At 37.5% G+C, this 26,393-nt stretch overlaps 1 protein-coding gene across 1 annotated transcript in view; it reads right to left on the reverse strand.

The window, feature by feature from the left end:
- The window catches only part of LOC117289427 (protein phosphatase 1 regulatory subunit 16A-like), a 69,951-nt gene that overhangs the window by 30,784 nt on the left and 12,774 nt on the right, over positions 1–26,393 (reverse strand). The window contains exon 3 of the mRNA XM_033770548.1: positions 4,456–4,526. Within this exon, the coding sequence (XP_033626439.1) occupies positions 4,456–4,526 (71 nt within the window). The remainder of the gene's footprint in view (positions 1–4,455; positions 4,527–26,393) is intronic.

The following is a 26,393-nucleotide window of genomic DNA, read 5'->3' on the forward strand; positions in this document are numbered from 1 at the left end:
AATATAAAAAAAAAATAAAAAAAACTCATTAAAGACACTGGACACTATTGATATCCAGGAAACACCCCATGATTTATGTAAGAAGAAGGTGTCTATGCAAACGGCATTTGGTTGGGATGTTGACCTCATTTCAAGTATCGATTTATTAAGACAGTGGACACTTTTGGTTGTCAAAAACCAGTCTTCTAACTTGGTGTATCTCAACATGTAGCTATAAAAAGGAATAGCTCCATGATCTCAATAACAAACCTGTGAAAATTTGAACTCAATTGGTCGTCGGGGTTGCGAGATAACTATGAAAGAAGAAAAATTACCCTCATCACACGAAGTTGTATGCTTTCCGATGCTTGATTTCGAGACCTCAAATTCTAAACTTGAGGTCTCAAAACCAAATTCGTGGAAAATTACTTCTTTCTCAAAAACTACGTCACTTCAGAGGGAGCCGTTTCTCACAGTGTTTTATACTATCAACCTTTCCCCATTACTCATTACCATGTGAGGTTTTATGCTGATAATTATTTTGAGTAATTACCAATAGTGTCCACTGCCTTTAATGAAGAAAAGGGAAGTACAAGAACGTGCAGCACAATGGATGCACCTGTACAGTGTGGGGAGTCTTCGGGTATACTGAGGCAAACTAAATTATCTTTTAAGAGGAAATTGCATTACTGTGTGACAATGGGACATGGTTGAAGAAAGAAACAACACAATGGGACATGGTTGAAGAAAGAAACAACACAGCTTGGATGCTATTAATATCTGAAAAATATAAATGAAAACTTTTTCTTTGAAGACTTGTAGCTTGTCTAATGTTGATTTGCACAATAGGGAAAAGGGAAACGGCACAGATTTGTTTTTATGACTGATAATCTACCAGAGACTGTTGGCTACTCTAGTGTTCGTTTATAGAATGAGGGAAAAATTCACCTGAATGTAGAGGTGGCAGATGAAGACCTACTGTCAAGAGACTGTTGGCTAGTCTATTCAGTGCTGACATAGTTTTTAATAAAATGGCTTCAGCCTTCCACAAGGGAAAAAGGAAGCCATAGCATAAAAACAAATGATTGAAAACAAAGCATAAAAACAACTTGGTATCACAACCAATAAGACCTATGTACATAAAGCTCTGGGCTTGATTTCACAAACAGTTAGGACTAGTCCTAGGAGATATACAATTGCATGGATATAGTCCCAAGTATAGGACGGGTAACTGGTCCTAATTCGAGATAAGACTAGTCCTAACTCTTGGTGAAATCCACCCCTGGACACTGTTGGCCTAGTTTAGTGCTGATTAACAACAGCAGCAACCATGTGACAGTATTGGTTGGTTGGCTTCGGCTAGGGCTAATCAACTCTTCTGCATAATATAAAACATAACCCCTTAAGCCATAGCCAAAGACAGCAACAGCCGACTACACTTAGTTCACACCCAGTTGGAGACTGATGGCTTGTCTAGTGTCAATGACAAGAAAAGTAGAGTGAAATTCTAGGGTTTGAAGTGCCTGCATACATTGACATTTGAAGGCGACATTATTCAATATGGGTGTACCATACAAGGAACCTGTATACACACTGCTGAACAATTGCACAGTAAACCCACTTGAATACTACCATGAGCTTGGATTTAAATGTTTACAATTTAACAGGGTGAAATCAACAAAAGTAATTTTACTGATTTTCACTTAACAAAAGGATTTTAGTTTTCGAGCCATTTCTAAGAAATAGCGAAGCAGCATTGAGACACTCTGAAAACATTGGCTTCAGTTTGACTGGAGAGTATTAAAGGGAAGGTATAAGTTTGGTTATCACTCTTAAAATGAAAACATGCTAGGTTAACAATGGTTAAAAGTACAGTTGCTTTCAACAGTATAAAGTATCTTGAGAAATCTCCTGAAGACGAGCAGAGTATACTGTTCAAAACATAAAGACCAAACCGGCTCTTTTCAGAGCCAACACTCACCCTAAGAGATTTACACATGGTTGTACCCGCAAGTTTACTATTTATTTATAAATTTAGTTTCTTCTTATTTTGAGAATCATTTCACCTTAAAGTATCGGGTTATGGAAAAAGATACAAGCTTTTTATCCACCAATTTTTGTTATCTGAGAAATGTTACTGTCAGACACGTTTCTCAGGTTTGTGTATTGCTAGAGTGTGCTTTCCAGCTGTAACCAATATCTGTTTTTATAAATGATAAAAATCGCACAGCATGGACAAAACCGCACTGGATTTTCGGCAATATCCATAAAAAACCCACAAATTTTTAGAAATATAATATTCACAGGCTTGTTTTATTGTATTCTATAATAAGTTTATATATATAGAAATAAAGCAATAAATTGATTTTAAAAACAACCTGTATACGTACTTTGCCTTTAACCAAGCATCCCAATCCCTAAAACTAAAACAATATTAAAGGTTCATGTTAATTTTGTTGACATTTTTACTGAACAAAACCTATGGACAATATTAGCAATGTCAGGGCATTTTGTCATGATTATACAGAAATAAATGATACTAAAGGGTACCCTAAAGGAAAAGCATCAAATTTCACTATACTTGGAAAAACTGCCTGTCGAAATGAAGAATCAATTCAAACTTGTTTGTTTCCCCCCTTGAGGCCAAATGGTACACGTACAACAACAAGATAAAATCCCTAAACTTTCAGATGTGAACATCCAAAGAGGTCAAAGCAAAGGTCAAGACTTGTTTTTTGATCAAGGCCTAATTTCATAGAGCTGCTAGGCACAAAAATGTGCTTAGCATGAAATTTGTTCCTTGACAAAAACAGGATTACCAACCAAATTTCCATGTGATTTTTCAGAATAAGCAAACAACAGCTGAATATCAGTAACAAGCAATATGCATCAATTTGAAATTTGGTTGGTAATCCTGTTTTCATCAAGGAAGAAATTTCACGCTAAGCAATTTTTTGTGCTTAGATGAAATTGGGCCCCGTGCAATTACTGCAGTACAAATTCTGCTGTCCATGCTACATATCCTTTCAAATCCTACATGTAAGCTTATGCAACTAAGTGAATTCTAAGTTGGCATTTCGAGGGGGAAAAACAAAGCAAAAATAAATGAGAAAAGAGCAAAACGACACTTAGTATTCATTGCAAAGTGAACTGGGGTTTTACTAAGCAAATTCCAAACTCATATGGGAGAAGAATTAACCTAATTGTTCTAAGTCGATCAAACACTAGGGATTCGTTTGGAATAAGGAAATCGTGACATGGGAGTCAAGAGGAATGTAACAAAACTGTTTTAAGAGTACAGTGGCATCTGAACAAAGTTTATTTTGCAATTCTTCCACCAGAAATCTTTTCTTGTGATTTATCAATAGATACAAGAACCAGTAGCCAGAAGCAGAATACAGGTATGGAGTTCCAAAGTGGAGAAGTGCCTGGGAAGAAGTACAAACATTGTTTCACTTTTAAAGACCTGCTTGAACGAAAATGTCAAGTCGTGAACTTTGCTGAATTCCATGAATAAGGAAATCGAGTCATATGATTATAAATAGATTTTGATTGTGTAAAAAAAACAATCATTTTGAATACCCTTATCCAGTGCTTTTCTGAGAGATTTGCGAAAAGCCCCGTTACGTAATCACTCTTAAAACGTCATAATTGGGAGCTCCAATTTGTAAAGCCGCTTTGTTGCAGCGTGGAGGTATAACAAAGCAAACTCCCACAAATGACGTCAGCGGCATTGTCCTTTGGCGCGCGCTCTTAACGGCAGAAGTGTTTTTAGTTTTTCAAAACCTTTAGGTTGGGACCTGATTTTTTAATCGATAATTACGAAAAACTCAGAAGTGTAAACATCTCAAAATTACATTAAAATGGTCAACAAGTGCATTATAAACAAGTCTAAATACCATTTCCGTTAAAAACCTTCCGCTCAGGTAGCTGTTTAAGTTACTCTTAGGAATCAGTTACATTATTTAAAGGGTTTTGATACTTTTTGTAAGACCCAACACAGACAATGTCCACAGATTTACAATAAACTTTACACAGTTTGAAGATAATGATGATAGAAAGCTTCCCTTAAAATATTCCTTGCCGAGGTGCGTAGTTTTTGAGAAATTAGTAAAACAATGTCACAAAAATAATAGCATGTACAAAGTCTTTACAAAACTCTCCCGAATACATTGCTCTGTGTTTTTCACCTTTTTTTCTCAAAAACGTGAAAGCTATAATGATCAATGAAGCTGAAACTTCTACAAGTAAATTATATTTAGCCTTTGTGAAAGAGTCTGTTAGGGTCGATATGTCAGGCCATTAGCTATTTGTTGGTAACTATACATACATGTACATGTACATCTTCATTCACAATGAGTAGGGATTCATGTCATGGCCAAAAACTTGATCTAGAAAAGGTACCAAAACCCTTTAACGACTCGAACGCACAAAGAGAGAAACTCTGGAAGCGCGGTTATCTTATAAGTCACTTACTTGATGTAATGCGGTCAATCCGTCTTCATTGCCGATGTTCGGATTTACTCCAGATTCCAGAAGTGACCTTACTGTAATGAGAAGGAGAAAGAGATAAAAAGATGACATTTTAGAGTGAAGTCTTGTGAAGAGAAATGATCATCCTTTAAAAGGGTCCCAGGGACATGGGCCACAACAAATATAAGAAGGAAGCAAAAACTTGAGAGTTTTATTGGAGCATTTGTTTTCATACAAGTAAATAACTCACAGTCAATGTCTACAAGACTTGTTTTTTGATGTGCGACTGACAGGTGGATTAAAGGCTTGATGGTAAAATGTCTTCACATTTTAAAGGCCATACTTTCGACAATTAGATTTTGTAGAAAGAAGCCAGGCTCATACTTCCTGCGAATGCGACACAACATGTTGTGCTTAGGGCTGTTATCTCGCCGAATGTTTCGCAGGAGTTGAGCACATGTCAACTGTTGCGAATAATTCTTTGCGAATTTGTGTCGTCAACATTTATCACATTGGGATTCGCAGGAAGTATGAAGCAGGCTTTTAAAACTAGTAACATCTCTGTGCCCTGTCACTATACCATGTTTTGACTGGAATTTTTGTCTACAATTAGGTAAAAAGAAAACTAGCTCTAAAAATGATTAATGTTATTACTACTTTTTGTTATGAGATATTGGCCTAACATCACAAGGCTAGATGGCCTCTTCAAGGTGGTGGCTCCCTTAAAGTCACCTGGAAATTGAATTTTTTTCTTCAAACATTAGAGTATATTATGTTCATGAACAATAAAATAATTTTTGAGTAATTGTTTGATTTTGGGTTGAACAAAGAAAAATTAACTAGAGCGGGATTTGAACCAACGGCCTCCGGTTTAACGTGCCAGCGCTCTACCAACTGAGCTATCTAGCCCTATGTTGGCGGTCTCCCTATTTAGTCAATATCTTTGTTTAGGGGGTGCATTGAGTAATTGTTTGATACAATTTATATGTTAACAAAATAGATAAATTTGTTTGGGAGGTGACTCCGCCTACCCCTTTTGTGACATCAATCGAGGCAGACTTTGCCTCGATCAAACATCAAACACACGTACGTGCAAGTACATGCAAGTCCTAGTCGTGAGTTTGTATATTGAATCGAAGCATTGGCTGGTAGACCAGAAGACAGTTTTCCCATTTTTATTACAAAACAGTTTTGGTTAAAGCCATTGAACACTTTTGGTAAATAGTATTGTCCAAGGCCCACACTTCGTGTATCACAACTTATATATGAAACAACAAACCTGTGAAAGTTTAGGCTCATCGGAGTCGGGAGAAAATAACGGGAAAACCCACCCTTGTTTCCCCACGTTTCGCCGTGTCATGACATGTGTTTAAAATAAATCCGCAATTCTCCCTATCGAGAATTGATATTGTTTTAATGTTTTCTCAAAAAGTGAAGCATTTCATGGAATAATATTTCAAGATAAGTCTTTCACCATTACCTTCTGTAAACCCTGTAAATTATTTGTAAATCTGTGAACTTTTAATTTTTTTCTGTACGAAAGTGTATAATGGCTTTAAGTGCATGCCATTGCTCGAGGCCACAAAAGTGTCTGATGACCAGGATCCAGACTTTTATCCTCTGCTCAATTTGACACGGGTTGTCCCAAGGCCTGTCAAGTTATTTTTGGTTCGTTTTCATTAAACTGTTTTCCCTGTTTTGGCCCTTGGCTGCGAAGGAAAAATGTTCATAAATTTATTTTAATAAACCAAAAACGCATGTTTGTTATTTTATGCGTACACGTTGGGCTACACCAAGTGAGGACACTTGGGTTATACTCAACCTCGTAAAGCTTTTCCATAACGGACGTACCAAAAAGCACACAAAAACTAATAAAAGGCAACCCTTCTGTGCCATTATAAATTTGTTAAGTTCACAGCACACCCACTGTGGGAAATCTTACTTTGAAAGACTACAACAGGAGAAAAAGGGTCTCCAATATAGACGCATGACCTATAGGTTCGCTGTTAACGTATTCATGACCACACACAACCAGAAGTAGCTTATTCACTGACGAACAGCATTTGTATGTTCTTGTCCTGCATCAGTAAATTTACATTGTGCCAGCCATTGACACTCTCAAACACTGAGCCCCATGAACTTAACCACCCCTCGAGTTTCAAGCAGTTTACTCAAGCCCTGGTTAGAAGGCGGAAACAAACTTCATGGTTGGGGTGCCATTTTACAGAAGGGCTTTTAACAATCACAGTCCACAGGTATTATAATACCATTGGTAATGACACTGAAAACCAATGGCAATACTAATTCACTTGGTAAGAAGTACAGCAGTTTAGGAAAGAATGCATTTTGAGAAACTTTTTACTTCAAAGTATTGCTGTTATGGAAAAAGATATCACTATTTATCCCCCCATAAATTGAATCTGAGAATCCTGGCGGTAACGTTTCTAAGATTGTGTATTCCTTTGCAGAATATTCTTCCTGTGCGGACATAATTGCTCTTGATTTTCGGTAATTTCTCAAAAACACTACCACTTTAGACACTACTTTGCTACTTTCTAGATTACTTCATGCATGAAGAGCTATTTTGTTTAAGGCAGTGGGCACTATTACTTACTTACCAACGAGTAAGTGGGAGTGGGAGAGGTTGATAGTATAAAACATTGTGAGAAACGGCTCCCTCTGAAGTGACAAGTGAATTTGATTTTGAGACTCATATTTAGAATTTGAGGTCTTTAAATCAAGCATCTGAAAGCACACAAATCCATGTGACAAGGTGTTTTTTTCTTTCATTGTTATCTCGCAACTTCAACGACTGATTGAGCTCATTTTCACAGGTTTGTTATTTTATGCACAGATACAACAGGTCAGAAGACTGGTCTTTGACAGTTACTAAAGGTGTCTAGTGTCTTTAATAAGAATTCAAGTATTACAGTTTGTACAAGTGCCTTTTTGACAAGGAAATGGTTGAAACTTCCATGTTCCATGTACTGTACATAACTGCACACCACAATGACATCTCCAAAATTAAATCACCCTGAGGGGACAAAGTACAAACATGGGTTTATTATTTTGTTGGTTTGAAACTTGTTAGTAAAAAAAACAAGGAAGTTTCGACCAAATCCTGATAAAGAAATATTGGAATGGAATACAACTGCGAGTCACAGATATGGAGGCATCTGACTTTATGAACACAAATCATTGTGTGTATAGTAGAAGATTGTACAGAAAAGTTCCCAGGAGTAATCAGACAAAAAGTGAATGTAGTATCTTGCCCGCCAGAAAAGCCCTGGAATGCTAAAGTCACCCTTGTTGTACATAAAATGTTGACATATGCGATCAAATATATTACAAACATGAAACCAGGCTTTCTGTTTCTTCTGTAGATAATCCACAAGAGAAACTGATTGGGTAAATTTATCAATAATTAATGGTTTTTACAAGAGTCGGGTTTGGACCTGTGACCTCCCGATTAAAGACACTGGACACTATTCGTAGTTGTCAAAGACCAGTCTTATCACTTGGTGTATCTCAACATATGTATAAAATAACAAACCTGTGAAAATTTGAGCTCATTTGGTCGTCGAAGTTGCAAGATATCTATGAACGAAAAAAACACCCTTGTCACACAAAGTTGTGTGCTTTCAGATGCATGATTTCGAGACCTCAAATTCTAAACCTGAGGTCTCGAAATCAAATTCGTGGAAGATTACTTCTTTCTTGAAAACTACACCACTTCAGAGGCAGCCGCTTCTCACAATGTTTTATACTATCAACCTCTCCCCATTACTCGTAACCGAGTAAGGTTTTATGCTAATAATTATTTGCAGTAATTACCAATAGTGTCCACTGCCTTTAATGTGACGTTGCTCTACCAACTGAGCTAACTAGGTAGGCGGTCTCTGTAATTGTAATTTCCTTAAGTTATGTGACTCGCCTCATTGAGGATTGCTGAGCACAACTTTCTGCCAATGAGATGTCTTCTTTAAACTTTGTTGAGGCACTTTGTTGAGCTCTTTGATATACATGTATAATAATTAGGAAGGCTATTGTGTACACTCCAGCAGAATTGGCCAACGACCACTGTAGTTTAACAAAATTAAAACCGTAGAAGAGTATACAGTGGCCCTTAAAACAATAAATGATATGAAACTTTTGAAAGCACACAGACAACATTGGTAATGGCAAGGACCTGAGTATCTGCACTTTACATACGTGTATAGTAACCCAACCCAAATAATGCAACATGACAGATGTGGTTGGTATCCGGTTTTACTTCACCAAACACGGATGGATTCATTGTAAAATACTGGGACGTTCTTTTTCTGTTTTCTCAGCAAGTAGATACTGAATTCAGCTGTAAACTTTCCCATCTTTTTTTCAAATCTTTATTCTGCGAAAAACATTACGTCACAATGCATCTTGGGAATTGAAAATTAGTCATGACTAGTTTCGAAGTCGCGAATAATTGAGGCACAACTAGTCGAGTAGTACATTAAATTTAACAAGTCACTGCCAAGGCCTAGCCCTGATGCCTTTTTTTATTCAGGAAACAAGCAGAAAGAAAGAAGAGGGACTTCTCACTGTTCACTTTTTGAAACATTGATAAACACGTGACACAAGAGCGATCTGGTCTATCAGTCCCATGTAGGGCAAAACAAAACATGCCCTACCTTTTTGAAAAAAGGAAGGAGGATGGCCTTTTTTCCCTTCACGATAGTTGGCTGACACTTTTTTAAAGACAATTGACTGGGTTATTTAACAAAATGATTTAATAAATAAATTAGTCTGAGATCCTTAATGTGTATCCTTTTTCTTTTCTTGTTTAAGAAAACAAAAGGAGGGGAAAAGGAGAAGGAGGCCTCTGCAAGGAGGCAGGCAGGGACGCTGAACATGTTTTGTTTTTTTCTCCTGAAGAGTGTTTGAGGTTTTGACATGATCACTTTCTCATTAGATGCAAGCAGGTGTTTTCGACTACAATTAATGAAATATGATCAGAGTCTTCCCCCCCCCTTCCCTCGACGGCCAGTTTAGCATGAGACCTCCTACAAATTAGTGAAAGTCTAGTTGCTTATTCCATACACACTTATTATAAAATCATCACCATATGATAAGAGTTATCTAGGAGAAAGAGGAAGGAGGGCTCCCAGTTCTCTCACACTGTTGATAATCTAGGAGAAAGAGGAAGGAGGGCTCCCAGTTCTCTCACACTGTTGATAAAGTGGCTCTATTTTCAACACCTTTATCTCCAATCGACTGTAAAACTCATTTTGCATTCTCGACTGTCCAACCCTTTGCAAATACATTATCAATATATTCTATGAATCCACACCTTACAAATAGATCCACAGTGATCCAGAATAAGGTTAAGTATCTGCCAGGAAATATAACGATATAGAATTAAGACAGTTTTGCCTCAAGTCTAGAAGGTCAGACACTGCTCTAAAATTGCAACGATCTTGAGTTTGAATCCCACCAAAGCATAATTTTTCCTTTAAAGGCAGTGGACACTATTGGTAGTTACTCAAAATAATTATTAGCATAAAACCTTTCTTGGTGACGAGTAATGGGGAGAGGTTAATGGTATAAAACATTGTGAGAAAAGGCTCTCTCTGAAGAGCCATAGTTTTCAAGAAAGAAGTAATTTTCCACGAATTTGATTTCGAGACCTCAGATTTAGACTTGAGGTCTCGAAATCAACCATCTAAACGCACACAACTTCATGTGACAAGGGTGTTTTTTTATTTCATTATTACCTCGCAACTTCGACGACCAATTGAGTTCAAATTGTCACAGGTTTCTTTTTGTACGCATATGTTGAGATACAGCAGGTGAGAATACTGGTCTTTGACAATTACCAATAGTGTCCGCTGCCTTTAAAAACAAAATAACCAGAAATTGTTTGATGGCAATTCTACACTACTGAAAGCAAAATTGCCGCCCCCCTCCCAAACCTCAGAACATTAAGATTCATCAGCGTAACCCAAGGCCCTCTAGGGTTCATAACAAGAGATTCTCGTCCTCCTCAGCTGCGGTTCTGGATCAATAATTGTCAAATCACGAGGCCTGACCATGGGGAATAAAGTCTACAGCCACATGTATTCTAGACACATTGTCCAGTTCCCGGTTCCACTTCGATCAACGATGGATTTTTCTTCTTCTTCCGGGACTGGAGGGGATTGACAATGCATGAGAAATAAATAGCAAGTTATTTGTGGATGCGAAAGGTACACATATGTACACAGTTGACACACTTCTTCTAGTTTTTGTTCTTCTTTGATACAGCACAACTCAAATTACATTGAGATAGCCATGCTGTAAATGTCACGTTAATATTCAGGGTGTAGTCTACTGATAGATAAAAACAAATTAAAAATTGGCAGCAATCTCCTTTTTGGTTTAGAATATGTGTTACCCCCCCCCCCCCCCCCAAACTCTGACAGTGTTTTTGTTGATACCAACTATGAAGGGTACGTAACTGCAAGCATTCTAAATTAATTCACAACTTCAAGAAAATGTTACAGCAGAGAAAGAATGTTGTCGAAACTGCTGATGACAAGCCACAGTCCCTGTTTAATCTACACAATATACAGTGTATTGTGATTACTTTTTGTTTCACAACATTTCTTTCACAACATTATTTGAAGCTCCGAACATACATCAAACATTAGCAAACAAATGTACATAAACATGGAAGCAAATAATATGACAATCAGAAATTGTATAATTTCTGAACGAGATCTATAAAATTTGCTGAGGACAACTGTACTGTAAGGCCCGGTCCCACTGCAGCGATAACGAGAATGATAACGATCACGACGCAAAGAGAACGGGTTCTATTGGTTGAATTGCTCCACGCAAAATCCGCACACGCTGATTCAACCAATAAAATGCGTTCTTTTGGCATCATTATCGTTATAATTATCGTTCTCGGTGGGACCGGGCCTTTAGCAATGAATAAATGTACATAAATCACATACATTTACAAGTATTTTCATGTAGATTTCAGGTAACAATACTTACATTAGGTATCGATACATGAAATCTCTCATTGAGTTGTGGTGGCTCTTTCCGCAACTCAAAGAGAAAACTAATGCAAATGATGTTACCGCAAAACATTAAAGAGCCTTTTATGTAGATTGTACTCCACCATGCAAAGTTTCTATTCCTACAATTCTTCAGTATGAGTGTACAATGTATGTACCATGTGTATACAGTATAATTAATGTGGTGCTCGTTTCACATTTTGCACTTCCTTTTTAGGGCGTGTACGAATGAAGTCTCCTTTTAAAAATATATCTCAACTGAAATCTGTAAATAACATGTTTTAGAATGTACATGTACTTGGCCACAAAGTACACCTACGTACAAGAAGGAAGCTTACAAATAAAAAACGCAAAGGTCAACAAAGGTCACGCCTATTTTCCTCTTCATGACTGCCCCAAAATATGGATCAGATTCATTTTCAAAACATAACACTTTAAACTTTGCTGTTGAAAATGCTTTCACTGATAAATTCTGATCCAGTAAACAGTTTGAGTCACGAGCCCTGCAGGTCTTGTAGAATTGTACACCGAATTCAAGCCCTGACATCAATAGCGCTTTCTGAAGGGAAGTCAAAACAGCTGATCCGAATGACAAACCAAATGGCTTAGACAGCGTTCCCACTCATTCCAACTGACTGATACTCTACAGACAGGGTGTGTTGTAGCTTTAAGGCACTGGACACTAATTGGTAATCAGTCAAAATAATCGTTAGCATCCAAATTTACTTGGTAATGAGCAATGGGGAGCTGTTGATAGTAAACAAATAATTAAAAACGTAGTTTTTTGAGAAAGAGGTTATTTCTCACTCAAATAAAAAAAAAAGACTTCCAGCTGAAGCATTTTAACTAATGCAACTGAAAGCACACAAAGTAATGCAACAAGGTTGTTATGTCTTTCATACATGTATCGCAAATTCGATGACCAGTTGAGTCTCAATTTTCACATTGTGTAACTTTATCCAATGTTTGGATACACCAAGTGAGAACAAATGGGCCTAATTTTGTAGAACTGCACATATATGCAGAAAACATTGCTCAGAAATGTTCTGCTTAACAGAAATCAGCAGGATACCAGTCACAAATAGTACATGTGACATGTTATTTTGGCTGGTAACCTAAATTCTGGCAAGCATAACTTGATTGTGCTTAGCTACTTTTTGTGCTTAAGCGGCTCTATAAAATTGACCCCCAGGTCTCTGACAAACAATACTAAAGGTGTCTCATTCCTTTAAAGGACTGGCTGGATGTGATCAATCAATGGGTAGCACAAGATGAGTTTCCATATTTGTATTCTCAGGAAATGAGTCACTTTACAAGGGTACTACAAATGACGGAGCCTATAACTACTTTGTACAGAGTGTAATATGATTCTACGATGCACATTTCCCAAAGCTGCCAACATTGGCATCTTACAATCAGGGAGATTTTGTACAACAATTTGAGAGATATTTAGAATTACATTCAACATAATAGACACAAAGTTTCCATAATTAGGGAGATTTCCAAATGTGTTCTGGCAGCTCTGATTTCCATATCGACATTACAGGCCCTATATTTTGTTCTTGGCAGTTTTTCCTTAGTCAAGGACACCTTCTTGAGGTATGGCGGACACATTGCTACAACACTACATGTATAAGGTTTGGGTTAAATTTGTGTGTATAAAGCCAAATCAAACAGTACACTCCTATCACGTCCCCCATACCTCAAAAAGGCTCATTGTTCAAAGATGTGAAAGATATGGTATAACATGTATGGCGTACACGATTTCTACCAATCAAACTCATTGCATAGACCATACTTTAAATTGTGTGAGTTTCGATCCATTGAAAGATGTACAATAGGGCTTTACGTGCAGTTGATGAATGAGCATTCAGTGCACAGGATCCACGGCATCATCTACAAGTTTAGAAACATTCTTCACTGATTCCGATATCTCCCGTAATGAAACGTGTGTATATTTACTTAGTCTCCGTTTCCAGGCTACTTCTGCTGATGCAACTCAAGACGTCCATTGATTGGACATATGTAAGTACCTACATGTAGCATGAAACCTCCTTGAATCCATACTACTAATTAAGTGGCCGACATAAGCCTTGCAGCCTGGAACCCCACCCCATCAAGTGCATCAGTGAGAGTTATTAAATAAATCGCTGCACAGTGGCTTGCACCAATCACTGGATGAAGTTTCATCAAATGAACCAGTTCATGACATCGCATAATTCAGATATTTTGCAAAATCAACAAACAAGTCAAAATCTTGCTTTTCCTTTTTCTTCGGAAGGAAAACCAAAAACTGACATGCATGATATCTTAAACCCTTGAAAAAAAAAAAAATCTTATCCAGTTTAGACATAAGTGTTTAAACCCCTTGCGATGGCAGGTGATTGCCTTCATGCCCCCCTGGTCATTGCCTTGGTGCCCTTGAAATGCTTCCAGTAGAAATTTACAATTTTCTCATAGGTTGCCCTTTACCAAGGAGAAAATGCCGTTGGCGCACGTGCCCTTTCAAAAACAAAGCATACAGGTCTGGGGCATCATGGCAATTTCTGGGGGTGCAGTGGGTTATTTCAAGACCTGCCCTATACTCCAATGATGCAGACTGTTTGCAAAAAAACAGAAGTTATGCATACAAGTACACCAAGAGACAGTAAGATGAACGCTCTGAACAAATTTAAAGAGATTTGTTTAATGGAAGGAAAGAAGGACTTTGATCTGTCCTAATGGCTGCTTGATGCATGAGCAGACAACCTTCAATATGTACAGAGAGCATGATTCAGGTAATGTGTAAATAGGCAGAAAACAGCTCCCATGCAATCTTTATCCCATTGTCGCATATTTTTGCGCAAATTCATGTATTTTAATTTGTTTACCTTTTTTTTAATATATAATTAGGCTTTAAAATATGTAAACAAGACACAATAATCACCTATTTTCCCATTGATGTGAATACCGAGATCAATTTTGTCAAATTTATTATGTCTGATTATGCTCTTATGAATAAATCAGGAGCAGTTTCCACACTCTTTTAATCAGTAAGAAATTGACAGACTCAAAATCGCCATCTGCCATGTTTAAATGAGCATAGCTTCTCCATTATACAAGCTATTGAAATAAAATAAACACCATTGGTTTGCTCTTGCCATCCTCTTTCCAATGGTATAAAACTTGTTGAGGTTTTGTGAATAAAGCAAAATTTTGCCAGACTCCCTACCTTTTGTACATTAGAAAGGAACAGCATTAGTAGCGACAGAGCAGCTAAGCACAACAAAGTTATGCTTAGCTGAGTATAGTTTTCTGCCAAAATACAATTTCACATGTACCAGCTGTGACTCTGGTATCCTTCTCATTTTCGCACAGGAGAACTTTGCTAAGAAATATTTTCCGCTTTATGTGTTTGGGCCCAGTGTACATATACCAGACATGCAACTTTCTAATTGCAAAAAAAGAGCGGGAAAATGGCCGTTCACACTGACATTTTTGTTATGTGTGATCGGTGTTTTTCAGTTTTCTATGTCACTGTCAAAAAAAAAGAGGAAATAAGCTGATCAGCTGAAAAGTTGCATCTGTGACTGGTATTCTGTTTTTTTGCTTTGTAGAAAAAAAAGTTTTTTTTGCTTTTGATGAAATTGGGCTCAATGCCCTCAATGTTAACATACAATGATAGGAAGTGATCTGAAAGCCTACCCATTCTAAAGCACTCACCACAAAAAGAAGGTATATTTGGTTTTGGATTTATTGATCGAACACAGTGAGTAATTCACTCCACAATTGTACTGAGACACACAGCTGTACGCCCACTTCTGTACAGAGTGATCAACCAGGATGTTCCTACCTAAGCCAACCGGTCTCAGGGGGGTCTCAAATGGCTATTCAAGTATTTGTGATTAAAGATTAAATTGCAGACTGCTTCAATGGTCTTATTTACATTCTGTAGTTCTTACCCCACTTTCACTTTCATTTTACATCGGTACTTCCAAGATGGTTTCCATTTTTTCTGTTTGACGGAGATCCCTTTGTGTTGAGATATTGCCTGACTATTCAAGGCCAGACAGCCACTTCAACATTGCCACCTACATTGTGGGGGTACTCCTGGGTCTGAAACAGGGTTATCACCATCAAAGTTTTACTCAGCCCCAGCGGCCAGTCTTTCCAGGACTGCTAGGGAAGGCAAATCAGCTGGGGCAGATTCTTGACCAGTAAGTACATCATGCGTGCAGTTCATAGAAATATGGCATGGTGTGAGTGTAATGCATGATGGGATTGCGCATTAACCAATGAGCGTGCTTAATAGGTTTGCCCATCCCAGCACCTTTGGTTAAAGCAAGGCGCTGGGGGGAGGGGGACAAGCGAGCATCAAAGTCTGTAAGGATGTAGGCATGGGTATCCACTAGGAGCCTGAATAGTAGAGGAGAGTGCACTACCATCCTAACTTTTTACAAAGCAATTACATAATACGGCCGAGTGACAAATTCATATTTTCTTAGTCCCTTCAATCCACTAAATGAAAGTAAACAGAAGTCCTCGGTTTATTCCTACGTTGTTAAAACGTAGGACAGTTCTTTTCAAAACTGATAAGTCTCCCAAGTTCCGAAAATCTGTCTTGTGGAAGTAAAGAAGTCTCCTGAGTTCAAAAAAATCTACTCCGCGGTGGAAAAATTTCAAGCACAAAGACAAGTTCTTTAAAGAGAACATAATCTACCCAGCAAGTAGATAAACACATACATGGTGTTGAACATGTATCGCAAACCAAATATACATTACATGTAAACTAAACCTTACAGCACTGAGCGGATGATTTGAATCCATAAAATATTGACTGATTGAAGGAAATCATCTGTACAACAATTTCATTAATATCAATCCATTATGTGACACATTGCAGGAAGATACAGTGATTATGTAACCACCCCAGTCTTACTCTGTGCTTTACAGAAGCGCATCTTCTGTCCTTCATTATCTGTGCTCTCCTGCACTGGTTTTTAATGGATTCTCCACTAGGTCTCATTTAAGACCATTAGCTAATGGATCAACATGGTTATAAACCTGTTTTATGAACTGGAGGACACTTCCCTATACAACTCTACTACCACTATTTGGATACAATCTCTGCAGGGTGTTTAATTTTTAAGAGGCAGGATATACTTTAAGTAAATGTCAAAGACCAATATCCCAACTAGGAGTATCCCACCATATGTATGAATATCAAACCTGTGAACATTTAAACTTTAGAGTTGCAAGAAAAAGTAAAGGTACACACACTTTAAGCTAAGAATTGTGTGCTTTCAAATTCATGTGGAAGTTTCTCAGCTTCAAATTTTGGGGTGAAAAATACCCCTTTCCAGAAAACTACATTTTGTGGTTGTTTCTAACATTGTTTTACAATATCAAGAGCTAGCTCTCCGGTGCTCTTTACCAAGCAAGTTTTTGTTCATCACTATCTTGTGGAGAAACCGCCAAAGGTAACCCTGAAACAAACGTGTAAATTTCAATCCGAAAAAACAAAGTTCATATACCAGTCAAAATCCTTCTTGAAAAAATATTATGGTCAATTATTCTATCAAAGTGAAGAAAATATTCAGAAGATATCCCCCTCCTCCATTAAAAGCCACTGTTTCTTTCCAATTGCTGCTGGTAAAAATAGAGGAAAAAAGACTTGTAGTTAACCAAACAAAACATCAACATCCAGTTCTTAAATCAAGCGAAGAATTGTGATCTTTGTTTGTCAAACGAACCTAACAGAGACTGCGTATAGTGCACAAATTAATCATTTTTATGGCTGCCATTATTTGGTAGAATAAAGCTGAGCTTGTGTTGGTTTTAAACCAATATCTTAAGGCTGTTGTAAACGATCGCTCTCATCAACCATAACAACTAGGGGGTCGTGGGAAATAAATCTGGAATCCTCTCAACTGTGACTTGAGTGATTATGAGTCACGTTAAGGTGTAACTACTGATTTGACATTTTAATGGTTTCTTTTTGACATCCATTTAATTGACTGTTTGAACCCCCCCCCCCTAAAAAAAAAATACTTAAAAAAACACACAACACACACAAAAACCCAAATAAATAAATAAATTAAAACAAGCAAACAACTTTATCCACACAAAGCAAGGGTATTTTTTATAAGCACAGTATAACATTTCTCAGGTAATTATTTTCCATTCACCTCAATTTGACTACAATTTCGTGGCCGAGTCGTTTTCAGTATTTCTGATCAACCATGGAGGAATTTTACCCCCATGGATCAACAGACTAGAGTATGGGTTTGAGTCCCATTCTGTGCTTCTCTTTGGGCTTAAAACTGTAGGTCCAGTGTGTTATGCATAGAGGAATCTTGACAAAGAATCCAGTAACACAGAAGGGGTTTGCACCATGTTTCTGGCAGGGCTGCTGAATGTAAGGTGCTACATTACAGTATGGTGCTACACAAATCCATCTCATTATTCCAAAAGTGTCAATAACCTGTTTCCATTTGTTCAAGCACCTTGAGTACCTTATTGACTATTATATTTTTTTAAAGTCCACGCTTTCTTCGTGAAACTGATTCGTGCCATTTTACATTGTCCATTATCATTACAAGCACCCATACTCACACAAACTACTCTTCCATTAAAGACAGTGGACACTATTGGTAATTGTCAAAGACTAGCCTTCACAGTTGGTGTACAGCGTATCTCAACATATGCATAAAATAACAAACCTTTGAAAATTTGAGCTAAATCGGTCATCGAACTTGCGAGATAATAATGAAAGAAAAAATTCCCTTTTCACACGAAGTTGTGTGCGTTTAGATAGTTGATTTCGAGACCTCAAGTTCTAAACTTGAGGTCCCGAAATCAAATTCGTGGAAAATTACTTCTGTCTTAAAAACTATGGCATTTCAGAGGGAGCCATTTCTCACAATGTTTTATACCAACCTCTCCCCATTACTCGTCACCAAGAAAGGTTTTGTGCTAATAATTATTTTGAGTAATTACCAATAGTGTCCACTGCCTTTAAAACCTGTCTTGTTTCCTCAACTGAACCAAGTCAATTTAGGCAGGTCCCTCAGCTCTAATCCAACTCAACTTTTTTTTTTTTTTGTCAGTAGCGGCAATTTACTGGCGCCTACCATTATTAACAACGTTGTTTGCCCGCCGCCACCTATGCCACTGTTTGAAAACGTAAACAACTTGAAAAATTCATGTCTGATCACCATCATTTTTTATTAGCCTTTAGATCTGAATTGGCAGCTCATACAGTGTCTGATTGTCAAACTGGCTCCCAATTAGCCAATCAAAGTAATTAAAAACTATATACATGCATTGCTAGGATGTATACTCTGACAGAGGGGGGGGTGGATGGTATTCCAATAACGAGGAGATTGGTTGCCTTATAAATGGTACCACTTGGAGGCAAGATTATACATGCTGAAATTGTTCGCAAAGCTTCAAGGGGGAAATATCTACTAATGATTGAACTAGGAAAACCTTTCTTCTGTTTTTGTGTGTGTGTTTTTTTAAGTCAGGAGGGGGGGGAGGGAAGGAATCCTATAATTGGACTGGTTATTTTTTTTATTTTTTCAAGATGGCCGCTTAGCAATTCAAACAGGCCACCAATTCTTCAGTCTAGAGGACCTGTGTTAACAGTATTAGCAGGGTCGGATTACACTAAAAACATTTGCTGGTAGGCATTCACTAATAATGTTTTATGAAAGACGGTTATGTTACACCTGTTTGAGAGCATCACATTAGATTCGGAAACAAACTCCTAGGCCAGTCCCCCTTTTTTTTATAACAAAAATCAAAAAATAAACAATAGTAAAAAATAAAAAAATAAAAAAAGGATGCAGCAAGGACGATAAACTGGTATTTTTGTTTATTTGGCCTTGTTAAAGAAAAAAGCAAATGTCTGTGATGTCCAGGAGACACACAGTTTAATGTAAATCTGTGGAAATTGTGTTTTGTGTCCTACAAAAAGTACCCAAACCCGTCTTCACATCACAAAATCCAGCCGCCAAAAAAATGACCAACAACACAAATGGACATTCCCATCAACCAAGATATTTGTGTCGGCGGATCTATAATTTAGTAGCAACATAATCAATTCCCAAGGTAACGAGTGTAATACGTGACAGGTGAATATAAAAACATGAGTTTACCATAGTGCAGCTCTACAGTTCTACCCTGTGCTGTACATGTGTCTGTGTACCATGTACATTGGCCTCTCCTCAACAGTTCACCATCCGTTATCAGACAATGTCCAGAGGAGGTTTCTGCACAGTATAGGAAGATGATGATGAATTTGATGTGTATGCGAGTGAATAAATGTGAAGTACATTTGGGCATGAGGGTACAGTACATGTACAGGGTGTATTTGGGATTTGAGGCATTGATGAGGTATCATTTTATATTTGGCTTGCAGTGTCTACTTCCCAGATAATTGTGTTCTTTAGAGTACTGTCTTGCTGTTTTTTATTCTACTGCCGCTGAGTAGATTTTCATATTTTCTGATGAGGGGTAATTTGAAAAAACATTACAGTTGATCATAGTGACTGAATTATTTTCTTTGTAGCAGATCAAGTTCCCAGAAAAAGTACAGATTTCGTGGACTGTTCAGTGGGGACAGGACCTATACACTGATGTGTGAGTTGCTTTTTTAAGTATCAAATATTGAACAAAAATACTGTAGTGTCTGGTGCCTAAACAAACTGCTATAGGGCAACAATTTGTTGTTGTTGATCTTAAATGAAACAGGTATTTGTAAGAATAAGGCCATTTCCAATTTACCGGCTGTAGCTAACGTCTACGTTTATGAATTGTGATTCAGTAACTAGACGACAATACTTATTCTATTCATTGTAAAGCAATATTCATAAATACCTCAGACAGTTTCGCTATTCCTATTGGTGGAGAGCGCGTCACGTTGGTGTGTATAAACCTTTGTTAATGACCAGTAAAACGTGTTGAAACATGGGCGTGACTTTCGAGCTTGCACCTGTGCTTATAAGACAGTTTCTTCATTCATATTGGTCGAGAGCAACGGCCGTGACAGTTGTGCCACTCGATACACGTGACGCGCACAACATTCCCTTTTAAGAATTTGTTTACCCGAGGGCCTTACCATTTCATAGCTTGAGGGGTGTTGTGTTGAAAGAAATCATTGAACAATTAAAATTTTTGCATTTATTTTACTTTTTGACCCAAAAGTGTTGATGTTTTTTGACCGAAAGTGTTTTTTTGACTTCGTCTCTGTAAAATTATCAAGAACCAGGCCTCGTTGGGAATGAACCACTAGTTGAAAACCTTTTCACCACACATTGATTCCCTTATTAAATGCAGCTTGGTTGGATTTGAACCCAAAACCTTGCGATTACAAGTCATGCAGTCTATAGAAAAGGTGAAATAAAAAGTTGAGAACTAAAGGCCAGGGTCAAAGGAGCTTTTGTAACTACTCCTCAAGGACCTCTCAACATTGGACAATAGAGAACGCCTCAAACCACAGGATGAAAGACTGGTGTAAAGAGAGTCCACTCATACCCTTATGGACCACTGTATGCCCAATGCCAAGCATTGTGATGTCATCTACCAATAATAGGGGGTTTGGCGGAAGACCTCTAAAACTGTCACCATGGTTTTTGTGACCTCACAAAAGGTAGAGGGAAGTTACGTGGAAATACATTGATAGCGTCCAATGGGGCGGACTTGTGTAGCAGTCCTTGCTCTATGGTCAGTTTGTGTAGTTCTAGGACCTTTCAGTTGTAGAACAGTCATTCATGCATGACAACAGTTTAGGGGCAAAAGCAGAAACACACAAAACACAGCAAAACCACAAACCATTAAGCGTTTTGGTCAGGGGAACTGCGCACCTGTATACACAGAGCTTGTATTTCGTTTGAGGCACTTGAAAGCAACAATGAGGGTTATTTTCAAACTTCTTAAACACTTTTTGACAGTGTTCAATCTGAAATATTTCTTTCGGTGGTTTTTAAAATCAGTGACAGGCAACTAACAAATTTCCCCAATAAGGCCCCCCAAAAAATATTAGTTGGATTGCCCTTTCACCCGATTTTTTGCTAGGGTCAGTCGGTCGGGATTTTTTTATTTAGATGTCAAAGAATGCCCAAAACTGCATATAAACATTTGATGAAAGATCTAGTTTGTCAAACAAGCAAGGTATTAATCATCTTATAAATCTCACTTCAAGCGCTCTTTTTTGCGTTTTGGCAAATTCCTTCAAAAACAATCAATTTCCAAGAGTAAAGTAAAACGAAAACCACACAATTTTGAGGCAAATTTGTGTAGATTATTATATTCTTCTTTCTAACCATTATGCATTTTATAGCGAACGGTTACAAACGCTTTTTACAAGACCAACTCGACCAATCCAAGGCAACGTGTTCCTCTAACATCTGCTTCCTCTGACAGTTCAACAACAAGTGCTACATGTAGTTAATAGATGTTAATCTTCACAAGGATAATCCCATGAGACAGCCACTTATCCTGTTAACCCTAATCCCACAATAGCTACCCATAATCCAATCCAGTCATCCCTGAGAATGATTGAAATCTTCCCAGCAGCAACTTCAAGGCCACCCTCCTCATTATTCCATCTTGGTGTGAATAAAGCAAGAGGGTTACCATGGTAATAAAGCAACAGGATGAGAACCTTGGATCATAGCCTTATTATCATTCCCTGGGTAATGATTAGGGATATTTGACTCATATTCTTAAAGACAGTGTCAGAGGTTGGTTCTTGACCAAATAAAAAACAGTTAAGACCATTTCACATGAGAGGAATCTAGCAAGGGTCCCTTGCTAGATTGTAGCATGGTTGTAGAATTTTACAAAAATGTACTTTGTGTGAAAGGACAACAATTTTGTTCTACTGTACAAAGTCTCTTTCAAAATCTTCTCACACATAGCTACTTACAACCATACTTAAATTAAGCAATGGACCCCAGTTAAATTGTCGTGTGAATAGCTGTACCTTAGTGTGTATTTTAAATTGTTTCAGCAAGTTGTTTTCTCTTACTGAATCTAGTCCTTGTTAACAAACTCCTGGTTGTCTTGTGGATTTCCCTCCTACCCTCTAAGATCAGGCAGACCTGGATTGTCCTCCTGAAGGGCATGGCAATTTTAATTTTGCAAAGGGCAATTTGAAAAATCCTTAAAGTCTTGAAAGAGGCACCAAAGCCAAGACCAGGCAACAAAGGCAACAACCTCTGAGGTCTCTGCAAATTACCAGGCCTGATGTCCCACATCTAATTTTATCTTCTTCTTTTTTTTATAAGGGGAGGAGAATTAATTTCCTTTGATATTTTGAGGATAATTAAGTAAGAAACAGAAATGTGGTAGCCAAAGCCGTCGATTGTAAAAAAATAATAAAACAAACAAAATAACAATAACTTTATAGTTTTATAATAGATGTTAAATTTATTTTATTTTATCCATACATGTACAGTGTTAGCACTGTATACTCAGTACTTTCCGGAGTCCTGTGAAAAAATATCACAGGCATGTTACTAGAGTTGGATTCGAACCCACGACCCTTGCAATTCTAGAGCAGTGTCTTACCAACTAGACTACAGAGGTTGCCATAATAGATGTTAAATTTGCATCGGGGATAAAGAATATTATTATCATAATTTTTGTTAGTAGTCTTAAGCGATTGTTAAATTCCACAAATTTTGTAAAAATGTTTTTAATCAAGGGTCACATCAAGAATTGGGTGGACCATTTACAGACCTTTCCAGCTGTACCAGTTCTGTGAATTCAGCAAACCATAGGTAGAAGCTTGGAGGAGAATCACTTTAAGAAAGCGTTTGACTGTGAGCAGTTTGCTTTTTTTAATCCACTGGTTTGTGATGTTATTGAGGGTAAATAGTAATGATGATGGTGAGGTCTGGTCATAAAACATTTATCTGTGCTGTACATGATCCAAGGTTGTTGACACTTCTCGTTGTTTATTAAAAAAGCTCAATGTCAAACTTGCACAACCTGCATATTTCTGTGTCATTGTCAACTATAAAGGGAAGAAATTTCATGCTTAGCAAATTTGTGTGCTTAGCAGCTCCATGAAAATGGGCCCTGGTATAAAAAACAAATAGTAAATGGCCATTGTACATAATTTGTACATTTACAGTGACATTCTGGTTATTGAAGCATTTTGGAACCAGCTAAATCTATTTTCTCATAATGAATGTGAACATACATTAATTCTCAAATGAGACTGCATGAGAAATACTCACTAAAGCATACCAGGTACATGTATGTAAACTTGTACGTGGCAAAGCTTCCAACTTTTGTGCTTTACAATCAAGGAGATTTTGAACGTAACAACTGGGAGATGTTTATATAATGTCATTGAATATGGAAAAAAAAGTCCATAATCAGGAAGATTTTTCTACTTCATGTACATATTGACCAAGAATAAATTGATTCAGTCAAACCATGGTCAAATCAAACATAATTGAAGGTAAAAAACAAATTGCGAGTTGATTGTGCCTTACACAGAAATTGCGTGTAATTAGATAAAATTATCAGAGTCTATTTTCAGTGGCAGAGATTTGAGCCATGGCAGTAAACCAGTAAACAAACTTAGGCGACTGTGCAAAGCCTCAATATTTCCACAGACATGCCAGAAACCTAGTGTTGTATTTGTTTACTGTAGTGGTTGTTCGGGCTTGATATTGTCGTATTTGTGGAGACCCAAAACACTATGGGTGCGAAACTGCTGATATCCTCACAGATGTATTTCCTTGTTCAGAAATTTAGATTTAGAATTTAGTGGTTTCCTTATTAATTGTAGTCAGAGGGGCACGTCGGTCCAGAATTTGCTTTAAAATGTAAAACAGGCCACAAGTAACGCAAAAATTGCATCAGGGGTAAAAAAAAACATGATTTGCACATTTTGTTTGAAGTTGAACAAAGACAAATTATTAGAGCCAGCGAACCAGCAAACCAGCGAACCTCTGGATTAACGTGCCGGCACTCTACCAACTGAGCTATCTAGCCCTATCTTGGCAGTCTGCCTATTTTGTTTTATATCTTTGTTCGCGGTGCCAGTCAGAAGCCATGTAGAACCTTTAACTGCAAAGAGGTTGTGGGTTCGAATCCCATCTAAGTGATTTGCCTGTTTGGTTTCGTTTCCCACAGAACTCTTGCAAGTACACAGTGCTCAGAGTATGGGTAAAAACAAATTACATTCTGTTAAAACTAACATCCAAATAGTAAACCCATGTTTTGAATCCTGTAGAAATGTACCTCCTAGACGAACCAAGAATTCTGTCACTTAACTGACATGTTTAAGTGGACAAGCTGGCATGATAAATTGGTTGCATGGAAACTACAATGCAAACGTAATGAGAAGTACTTGTGCTATGGCAAAATAGCTCGGTCTTTTATTTTAGACAAGTTTCACAACCTACAACTGTAACCACTATTATGTGAAGTGTACACACACTATGTTTTATCACTCACTTGAACGTTTTGAATTATATCTTATAAAAAACTCCACTCACTTCCTCCTTCAGTTTTTCCAAATAGAGTTTCGTCCAGGAATAGGTTCTCCCGGGTTTTACCCAAAACTGAGTGTGTATTTTGGACTACAAAGTCTTTGAAAGTTTGGTCGAAGCATGCTGCATTGACAATCACAAAGTTTGTACTTGAATCTTTTCAAGTATGTGAGGGGGAGGGGGGCAAAGATTCCTGAGTTGGCTCAAATGGTTCCTAATTAAATATCTGACGTCTATCAGTGCGTGGTTTCTATAAAGGTCTGAAGTAGTTTGAGTATCATTAGATCATATTCTGGGCACTTTCAGACAAACAACTTTTAACAGAAATTTAAAACATGCGTGTACACAACACTAATGAGCACAACACATTCTTTTCTCCTGTACTACGACTGCCGGTTTCTCCCCAAGATTTCTCAAAACTGTCCGGAATTAGAGACCCAAATTTTGGAAATTTATCCAATCCAAAGGACGCTGAATTGAAACGCAATGTTTTCAACTTGGCGTTTACCTTGTTTTTAAATGTCTTTATACTGTGCATGCCTGTATATGTTGTGTTTGCCTATAAGGAGAAATTTGTACGACTTATCAGCACACAATTTGGAAAACCCTGGACAGGTTTCTAGCTAAAATGTGCTTTAAAATGTGTTTGTTTCATAGAAGGTATGAAACCCTCTCAAAATGGCAGCTCCCCTTCTCCCCCACCTAGTCTCATCCTATGCTTTGCTACACATTGGTAAAACCAACCACACCATTTCAAACACATCTCAGCTCCCAAGGCCGCCAAGACTTGTTCCTCAGCAATAATTAAATTCTCCTCAACCAAGCCCAACATCCACTCGAACAATAAAAAAAACAAGTTCTCATCTCTCCAGAAAACATGCCCAGGTAGTAGTGCACAAACTGGCACTCTCATGACGCCAAGCCGCATAGTGAGGTATTTAATACAGTGCAATGCACTCCAAGGTATCTTACTGCAATTGCTCATGGTGTTAGCGTCCACAGGAGATTCACACCAAGTACGATGAGGCAGGTCCTCCTCTTCTAATTATACACACCAGCGGACTCCTCAGTAATTACTCCTTGTTCATGGGGCAGCCATCTTGTCTGCATATACAAATGGCGTGCCACGGCGGAGTGGTTTTATAAGAGTACCAGACTAAAACTCTGGTGATTCTAAGTGTGGGTTAGAGTCCAAGTCATGGCAACTATATACTTGAGCAAGTTTATTTATTTATTTATTTATTTATTTATTTATTTATTTATTTATTTATTTATTTATTTATTTATTTATTTATTTATTTATTTATTTATTTATTTATTTATTTATTTATTTATTTATTTATTTATTTATTTATTTATTTATTTATTTATTTTTTCTCTTGATGTGGAGTTATATTACTCC

The sequence above is a fragment of the Asterias rubens genome, chromosome 4, assembly GCF_902459465.1.
Source record: "Asterias rubens chromosome 4, eAstRub1.3, whole genome shotgun sequence".
In the NCBI taxonomy this organism is placed as follows: domain Eukaryota; kingdom Metazoa; phylum Echinodermata; class Asteroidea; order Forcipulatida; family Asteriidae; genus Asterias; species Asterias rubens.